The sequence below is a fragment of the Neophocaena asiaeorientalis genome, unplaced genomic scaffold, assembly GCF_003031525.2.
Source record: "Neophocaena asiaeorientalis asiaeorientalis breed wild unplaced genomic scaffold, Neophocaena_asiaeorientalis_V1.1 scaffold91, whole genome shotgun sequence".
Classification (NCBI taxonomy): domain Eukaryota; kingdom Metazoa; phylum Chordata; class Mammalia; order Artiodactyla; family Phocoenidae; genus Neophocaena; species Neophocaena asiaeorientalis.
The window spans coordinates 1,206,776-1,216,255 of record NW_020173198.1 but is presented as its reverse complement, the minus strand read 5'-3'; the positions used below and the strand labels follow the sequence as shown (position 1 = coordinate 1,216,255).

The following is a 9,480-nucleotide window of genomic DNA, read 5'->3' as shown; positions in this document are numbered from 1 at the left end:
ATCCTGGAAGAAGAGGCTGAGGAGGTGAGCGGGGACCAGGCTGGAGAGCTCAGACATTAGCCTGCAGGCCATGCAAATGAACATGAACGAGAAGAGCAAGCCGTGGAGGGGTGGTGGGGACTCTAGGGACTGGAGAGCACACGCTCCATCTCCAAGGGCAGCCAGCGCCCACACCCCTAGGTAATGACCATGTTTCGTAGCAGACTCAATGTCTCAGAACTTCTGCTTTGTCAAAGGTAGCCGGGAGGCCAGATTTTTGTATGAAATCACTTAATTTTAAGTATTGGCAACACATTCAACACCAGGTAAGCCAATCAAATCATACCCATAGGCCAGTGAGTCCCAAACTTTGCAGGATATGAGCGTCACCTGTGGAGCCAATGCCCCAGTCGCATCCTATACCAATGAAAATGTCTGGGGGTAGAAGCCAGACATCAAAATTTCCCAGGTGGTTCCAATACACAGCAAAGTTTGAGAACCACTGCCATAGGCTGAGTATATCCTTTGGGTTGCCAGGCAAAGCCATGGGGAGCCATGGGAAGTTTTAGAGCAAGGGAGCAGCAGACCAGTTTGGAGTTTAAGGAAAATCAATTCTTAGAAGGAAGGAAGTGTAGTCTGGAGTGAGAAAGGGCCTGGGAGCCTAGGGGCAGTGGTGGGATCCCAGTTTGCGGAGAACTGAGGGATTCCTGGGAATGGAACTTGAAGGGCTAACATGGGGAAAGTCCTGGGCAAACCAGAATGCTTGGTCACCCTAGATCCTACCTCTGATATCGTTCTGTCTCCCCAGATTTCTGGGGGACTGATGCGAGGAGAGGAGAGAAGACCACAACAGGAAGCTGAGGTTTGAAAGGTCCCTGAGAAAAGGCTATCCATCTCCCTGGGATGTACTCATCCAGGGCTCTAAGCCCCAGGCCTGACAGGCTTGTGCGGGGAAACAGAAACAGGCAGAGAACTTGGACCCATCTGCTCTCCACCCAGCAGAGCAATCCTAGTCAAAGACAAGCCTATGGCATCTAACCCAGCGATAGAAAGGAACAAACTACTGATCCAAGCAACAGTGTGGATGACTCTCAGAAACATTATGCTGAGTGAAAGGACTTGGATGCAAAGGAGCACATACATTCCATGCATGCGAAGTTCAACAACAGGTTAACCTAATCAAAACCAAAATCAGAACAGCACTGTCTCTAGGGAGCTGGGGACAGGGAAGGGGCAACAGGAGACTTTCGGGGGGGGAGGGGGATAGTGATATAGTTGATCATGCAAATTATATATTTGTTGAAACTCACTGGATCACAGTTAACATCTGTGCATTTTGCTATATGAATAGTTTTGCTATATGAATACTATATGAATAGTTTTTCTTTTTACAGGAAAAGAAAAACCTATAAATAAATACTGGACTCTAGTGAAAAATGTGCATGCCGAAGTGTAGAGAGGGAAGTATACCACTGTTTGCAACTTATTTATTTTTTTTTTTTTGCAGTACGCGGGCCTCTTACTGCTGTGGTCTCTCCAGACGCACAGGCTCAGCGGCCATGGCTCACGGGCCCAGCCGCTCCGCGGCATGTGGGATCTTCCCGGACCGGGGCACGAACCCACGTCCCCTGCATTAGCAGGCAGACTCTCAATCACTGCGCCACCAGGGAAGCCCTGTTTGCAACTTATTTTGAAGTGTATCAAGAAAATAAGAAAGGTTGTTAGATGGATGGATAGGGCTATGTGATAAAGCAAACAGTAAAATGTTATATAGAATCTAGGTGGTAGGTACATCAGTGTTACCTGTACAATTCTTCCAATTTTGCTGTAAACTTTAAAACTATAATAAAATATTAAGGGAAAAGACCCCCTAAGTCTGATCATGTTACTCCTCTGCTCAGACCCCTTCAATAGCTCTTCATCTCATCCAGAACAAAAGCCAAAGTCCTGACAATGGCCTCCAAGCAGGATAACCTTACATCCTGGTTATCCCGTTTCACCTGTTATCTGGGGATAATTACTAATACATCCTCTTTTATCCTCAAGGTTTGAATGACAGGTTATGTGCCTGTCCTGCCGCTGAGGCCCTTGCTGACCTGACCTCACTTCCCACCACTCTCTCCCTCCTCCCTCTGCTCCAGAGGCACTGATCTCATTTCCAGGCATGTGCCCCCTCAAGGCCTTTGCACTGGCTGTTCCCTCTTCCTGGAATGCATTTCCCCCAGATATGTGCAAGGCTTTCTCCCTCACTTCCTTCAACCTTTTCCTCAAATGTCTCCTCAGTCAGGCCTCCCCTGACCTCGCTATTTAAAATTGCAATCTGCTTTTTCCCCACTTCCCTTACTCTGTTTTTTCCACAGTACTTATAACTTTCTACATATAATCTGATTTACTGAAGCTAAGTTCCGTGAAGGCAAGGCTATTTTTCCATCTTGTCTATGCTGTATCCCCAGGGCCTAGAACAGTACCCGGCAAACAGTTAGTGCACAATAAATACACGTTGTTATGAATAAAGGAATTCCCCGCCTTCGTGGAGCTTGCAGTCTGGTGCTGGAGACCCAAGGCAACATCGACCATCACAAGAGAATTCCTGATGCTCTGGAAACGGCAGAAGAGGGGACAGGGGGCACGAGGAGAGGAGAGAAGACCACACCAGGAAGCTGAGGTTTGAAACACAAGAAGCCATCTCCCAGATGAAGAGGGACGAGAAGGGCACTCCTGGCCGAGCAAACAGCATGCGCAAAGCCGCAGAGGTGAGGAAAAAAGCAAAGTGTCTGGGGGTGATTATAGGCAGTTCCAAGGGTAGCTGTGCAGGGATGGGAGGAAGAGGCGGAGTGTGGTGCCATCCTGCAGGTAATGAGGGGACTGGAGGGTTCTAACCCCGGGCAGCATCGGGGGCAGATTCGGGCTTCTGAGACCGCCCAGCTGCTGGGTGGACAATGCATTGCTGATGGGCCAGAGCGAAGCAGGGAAACTCACTGGTGCCTACCAGCAAAATAGTGGGGCCCTAAAGAAAGGGGCAAGTGGGAGGGTTATTTAGGACAAGGACTTAACGGGACAGGGTGACTCATGGGATGTTGACTCTGACTTCTGGGTGCTCCCATCTTAGCCAGCTCCTGGGATTGTGGGCCATTTCTGGGGAATCCCAGAGGGGATGCTGGGAACAGGTGGGGAGAAGGGCTAGGCTGAGGATCTGTGGGACGTCTCGGTGGAGATGTCGTGAGGCATTTGGCTCTCTGAGCCTGGAGGTAGGAGGCAGAACTGGGAGGCAGAGACTTGGGAACCATTAATTCAAGGAGTAGGTGGGACCTAGCAGGGAAAGTGTTCATGAAAAGAGCTAGGCCGGAGCGAGAGATATTTAAGGGATCGGGAAAAGGAGAGAGTGACATAGGGGAAGAGAGCACTGGAGGCTAGGGCCTGAGAGCCAAGGGTGAAGAATTTCCAAAAAGAGAGTGTGGATGTGGGGAGCGGAAGGGGATGGCATGGCAAGGTGATGGTCAGGGATATGGCTATGGAAGAGGTGGCTTTTAAACCAGGTTACAGTGTAGGCTACAGAAAAGGTGAGGGCAGGCTTGGGCTAAGGGACAGCTGCCTGGGGACTGGGGCCTTGGGCTAGGAGAGGGATAGGAATGGGGAAGACTCAAACTTCAGCCTTTCAAGCCTACTCAGAAATGACTCTTCCTCCCCAGTCTCACTGGCAGGTGAGTCTCTGGCCTCTACCCCTACCCCCTAATATCCTCATCTGTAAAATGGGGTAATAGGAAAAACAGCTGCTATTTGTTGAGCACTTACTATGTACCAAGCCAAGGACTCTCTCTCCATGTATTGCCTCATTTAATCCTCACAATAATCTCACCAGGCTGATGTTACTATTATCCCCATTGTACAGATGAGAAAACTGAGGCACAGAGAGGTTAAGTCACTTGCTCAAGGTCACACAGTGAATGAATGGTGACGCTGAGATTCTAACCCAGAGCCTGAATTCTGGGCCTTAACACTGTACTACTAATCCATACAAAGCACTTTACATTTTACAGGGCACTCTCATCACCACATGAGGTGATTCAGGGGAACAACGAGATGACCCACACACCCTAGAAATGGCGGAGATTTTTACCACATGTGCTGAGGCTGAATAAAGGCCCTCCAAAGATGTCCAGGCCTTATCCCCAGAACCTGTGAATATGTTACTTTACATGGAAAGTAAGATTCTGCCGAGGTGATGAAATTAACAATCTTGAGCTGGGAAGATTAGCCTAGATTATGCAGGTGGGTCCAATGTAATCACAAGTCTTTAATAGAGGGAGGCAGGAGAGTCAGAGAAGCAGATGTGACAATGGAAGCAGAGACAGAAAGGGAGTTTGGACCGTGCTATGCTGCTGGGTCTGAAGATGGAGGGAGGGGCCATAAGGGATGCAGGTGGTCTGCAGAAGCTGGAAACAGCAGGCAAACAGATTCTTCCCTACAGTCTCTGGAAGGAACCAGCCCTGTCGACATTTTTACTTTAACCGACTGAGAGTAATTTTGGACTTCTAACCTCCAGGATGCTAAGATAATACATTTGCATTGTTTTAAGCCACTAAAATTGTGGTAATTTGTTAGGCAGCAACAAGAAATGAATGTACCACATCACTGCACACCTGGCTCCCCTGGCCAGCCTGGCTCAAATATTACCACTGAAGCTGCTGGAAACACCCTGAATATTTTAAAAAGTTCTTTAAAGCTTCAATTTGGTCTTCTCTGAACCTCAGTCTCTTCCTTTGTTAAAAATAAAAATAGGAAAAAAAAATAAAAATAAAAATAGGGCTAATACACCTGACTCTGGCTCTCTTGCAGGCACAGAGTGAAGGTACCCTTATATTATTTGAAGTTTCCCACTGCAGCAGATCAGGCCTAGTTATTTTCCCCATTGCTCAGATGAACAAACTAAGGCTCAGAGAGGGGAAACAGCCAGCATAGAGCCACACAGCTAGTGAGTAACAGAGCCAGGACTTTAACCAGGACTTCTGACTTCAGATCTACCACACTGAGGTACATGTCTCAGAGTCATGCTTGTGTGCCACCTACTCAGAGGAGCCTTCCTGGAGAGCCTCAGCCCATTCATTAATTCATTCATTCACCAAACAATTGCTATGACTGTTCTATGCCTAGTGTGCTGCTAGGCAAGGCTGGGACCAAGCTCTGCTCTCAGGAGCCCACAGCCAACCATCCCCAAACAGCCTGATAAATGCTGAGACAAAGGGAAAGGCGCACACGGGGTTGTAGGAGCCCGAAGGGGAGAAACTCACTGAGCCTGGGGAAGGCTTCCAGGAGAAGGTAGTGACTGAGCTGAAGACAAGCAAGATTCAACCAGAAGTGTGGGCAGGGGCTCCAGTGGAGGAATGGCTAAGCAGAGGCAGGGAGGAACAATGCTGTAGCTTCCTGAGGGCAGGGAATGGGTTGGGTCATCCCAGGCCCCAAAGTCCCTCTGGGCTTCTGTGTTCCTGTGTGTGAATGGGAATCACGGGCCTAGCTGCCCAGAGCTTTGGTAATTGCTGGGCCCAGGGGAGGGCTGAGCAGGAAGAAAAGGGGTCCTGGGATTCCCAGAGCAGGAGGGCTGAAGGAAGGGTCAAAGGTAAGGGGGACAGGACAGGGTGGAGGGAGTGCTGGGGAGGCAGGGTCCTGGCTCAAACCCCTCTTCCATGTCTGACTCAGGGTGTGACTACAGGTAGGTCCTCTCAGAGCCTCAGTGACCCCATCTGAGAAATGGAGCGTGAGACAAAACTGTCTCCAAAGACCCTCCCCAGCCCTGACGGGGAAATGACATGACACAAAATTACAAAAGGGTCTTTATTTGTAAAAAGCCAAAGGGACCCCTAGGGCGACAGGACAGGCAGGCCGGCTTCTCAGGGGTCAGGGGCATTTGGGCAGATGCGCTTGAGTGGGGGGGCGCCCTCCGAGTCCTCTGTATCACCCTGGGCTGCCTCGGGGACAGGTGGCACTGGCTCAAAGACGGGGTAAGCTTCAGGGGCCTGGAGAGGAAGGGTGGACAGGCATGAGCTCCACCCAAACCCAGGAGTGCAGCCTCCTAGCCTATGCCTTCTCGAAAGCCTCCACTCCACTCCCCTCCCGGACCCGGGAGTCTAGCCCAGGGCCAGGGCCCCAGGACGCAGATGAAGTAGGGCGCCGGAAACGACAACAACACCGTTTGGGGGAAAGAAGTTGATATTTGATATTTCTCGAAAACGTATCACGGTAGTCCTTGTGGGAAACGTCAGAAGTTTGTGGGGGACTTTCTTAAGCTAATTACATTCTTAGGATTAAAAAAAAAAAATACTTGGAGGTGCACCATGATCTTTTCAGGCTTTTAATGGTCTCAAATCAGCCCCAATCCAGCCCGCAGGATTTTGTTTCTAAAACACCCTTTTCTTTTCAGTCCCAAGAACCCAGCCTTATAGCCTTTAGCTGTGTCCAAGGTCTACATTTCCCACCCGGACCTCAAGAGTGCAGCCCCCAAGGCTTTGGCTACCCCAGAGCCCCCATTCCCTCCAAGACCTGGGAGTCCAGCCTCCTGGCCACTCTCACCTCAGCCTCCAGCAATTCCGGAACAGGCTCCTCCTTGGTCAGCATTGGAGGTTCATCGGTGCCGCCCGCAGTTATGCCCCCAGGATCTGGAACATGAAATTAACAGGTGTTCCCTGAACAGCTGCTCTGTACCACAGCACAGACCAAGAGGGAAACACACCAATCACATAAGCCCGCGGGCTGTGGGAGCACTGAGTGGGGAGCCAGTCACCTGGCTGCAACCCAGGAAGAAAACACAGGAAGGACATTTAGGTGGGATCTTGATGGGTGAGTAGATTTGATCAGGTAGACAAATAGGGAGCTGGAGTACATTTCAGGCAGAGGGAACAGAAGCTTGGCAAGCCCAGATTCTGGGGTTGGACTGCCTGGGTTCGAATCCTGACCCTGGGCAAGTGACTTAATTGCTCTAAGCCTGTTTTCCCCACCTGTAAAATGGAGATGATTACAGTAATTACCACATGAGACTGTTGTAAGAATTAAATGAGATAATACAGGAAAAGCCATTAGTACGGTGCCTCTCACACAGAAGTGCTCGATAAGTGCCAATTATTGTTTTTATATTAGTAAAGGTACACGAGCGTGTGGTATGATCTAGACAACACGGAACACAGGCCCAAGCCATGGTGTTCTTGGAAGGGAACAATGAGGTCAGCAGGGGACAGTTCACGAAGGGCCCAGAGTGCCAGGCTGAGAAGTCAAAGGTCACAGGCAGCCATTGAAGGCTTTGAAGCAGGAAAATGACCTCGTCAACCTTGTGCTCTGGTAGCTGTGTGGGACCAACTGGAAGACAGGAGACCCAGGAGGCTGGAGCTGGGTGCGGGTGAGAGAGATGACAGAGCCTGGGAAGGCAGACACATTGGGGAGGTGAATCTGACCAGATAGGGGGTTGACTCTATGGGAAGAAAGGGGAGCTGAGGAGGACTCATACCCCAGATCCTGGCTCACTGGCTGTGTGAGCTTGGGCAACTTACTGAACCTCTCTGGGTTTCGGTTTCTCATCTATAAATGGAGATCATAACCCTCACAGGGTTGTTGTAAGGATTAAATGAGATAAAACATGGAAAGTGCTTAGAAGGGTGCCTGGCACACAGTAAGAGCTCAATAAGTATTAGCTGTTATTATCACTTATTACTAATCACTCTTACGATTATCACGATTACTTATTCCTTAGCAAATATTTATTAAGCACCTACTATGTGTTCCATGGTGTTCTGAGGATACAGCGGTGAACAAGATTGATATGGGCCCAACATTCAGGAAGTGACATGAGGTGGGAGTGGCAGAGAAAGATACTTAACTAGTAAAAAGCTAAATTTACATGAAAACCTCAGACAGTGCTAAGTTATCCACAGATGCCAAGAAGCCAGGGGAAGGAGACAGATAGTCCCTAGAGGAAGGGCGGTGACTTTCCACAGGACTCAGGGAAGGCCTCCCAAGGAGGCAACACAGGATGGGGAGCAGGTCGAGGGGTAAGCTGGTGGCTTCGACCTTGGAGAGAACAAGGTTCAGAAGAGAGGGCTCCTGGGAGGCACCTGGTCCTACCTCTCTCCTGGCCCAGCTGTGGGGGCTGAGCATCCTCCGGGACCCCTTCTGGTGGTCCAGCAGGTGACACAGGGCGGCTGGGCTGGGGGGTGCCCCCAGGGCTGGGATCGGTGCCCTTTTGCAGGGAGCCTTCCGAATGGAAACTCTGGTTACTGTTCTCATCTGTGGGAGCAAAAGCCAAAAGGGTTGGGCCTGAGGCCTCCAGCCCCCTCCCTCAATCCCCACAGCCCCCCACATCTCAGCATCCCTACATACCATTGAGATCGAGCAGGATGAGAGGGCCACCCGCTCGGGGACTGGCGCCCCTGCCCCTCCGCTCCCGGCCTCGGGACCTCTCTGCGCCGCCACCTGCCCTCCGTCGCTCCTGGGGGTTAGAGGGCTAAGGGTCAGAGTCAGCTTTCTAGTTAGCACTTGCAAAGCCCCCACTGTACAAATAAGGAAACTGAGGCACAGAGAAGCAGAAGGCCCTGCGTGAGGGGACAGGTTGTGCACACTGGGTTAGGTCTTGAACTGGGGTGGGGTGAGCGGGGTCTGGTGTGGGGGGAGGGGGAAGAGGCGGAGTTGCTACTAATTGTTAACATCTGTCCAGGCTCCTGCATTTGAGGTCTGAGTGGGGACTGGAGGTGGAGGCCAGGGTGGGGAGGGGCTCGCCTGAGGCTGCACAGAGGAAGGGCCTGGTGTGGGAGAACTTGCTCACCTCCTCCTGGGGGTCCACCACTGGCACCCACTTGAAGATACGAAGGGAAGTGTCGCCCACAGTCACCCAGCGCTTCTCCCTGTGGGACGGTGGGGGGACTGGGTCAGAGAGGCCTGAGGAGAGAGCCACCCCAGAAGCTGGACACATCTGGGGATACCTGTAGAGGTGGTGGCGGTGCCGGAGGGAAGGGGCAGTTTTGCTAATGGGACATAGTTAGAGAGAGAAACCCTGCAGACCCAAGGGTATAGATGGGGGGTGCCTCTAGAGAGAGAGTGTGACTTGGGGTCATGGCTCTGCAGACCCCTGGGGTATATACGTGGAGATCGCGACTATGGGCCGGGCTGGGGACCAAAGCAATGAAGATCACTCTGCATACTTGCAAAAGGAGTGTCAAAGCTTCAGGGGGCGGGGCATAAATGGGGGCTCCAGCCTCGGGAGGGCAGGGCTGGGGAACACGCTTTGTAGACCCCAGGGTGTAGCCAGGAGAAGGAAGATAGAGCCCTGGAGATCCAGGGCGCAGCTGGGAGGCACACCTAACACCTGGGGGCCACAGCTGGCGAAGGGGGGTAGACGTATCTGGGGGAGGAGTGGCCCATCGTGTCCCGTCCCTGGCCCCGGGGCAGCGCTCACCATCTCCGGACCTTCTCGATGGTCGCCATCACCTTCTTGATGTCATCCTTGGCCCGGCTCCGGGTCTC

General features: G+C 51.5%; 1 protein-coding gene across 1 annotated transcript in view; it reads right to left on the bottom strand.

The window, feature by feature from the left end:
• Positions 1–5,794: 5,794 nt before the first annotated feature.
• The window catches only part of BCL7C (BAF chromatin remodeling complex subunit BCL7C), a 5,884-nt gene continuing 2,198 nt past the window's right edge, over positions 5,795–9,480 (bottom strand). The window contains exons 2-7 of the mRNA XM_024744335.1: positions 9,413–9,477; positions 8,783–8,861; positions 8,341–8,449; positions 8,086–8,247; positions 6,544–6,629; positions 5,795–5,990 (exon numbers count right to left, since the gene is read on the bottom strand). Coding sequence (XP_024600103.1) covers positions 5,865–5,990; positions 6,544–6,629; positions 8,086–8,247; positions 8,341–8,449; positions 8,783–8,861; positions 9,413–9,477 — 627 coding nt within the window. The 3' untranslated portion in view covers positions 5,795–5,864. The remainder of the gene's footprint in view (positions 5,991–6,543; positions 6,630–8,085; positions 8,248–8,340; positions 8,450–8,782; positions 8,862–9,412; positions 9,478–9,480) is intronic.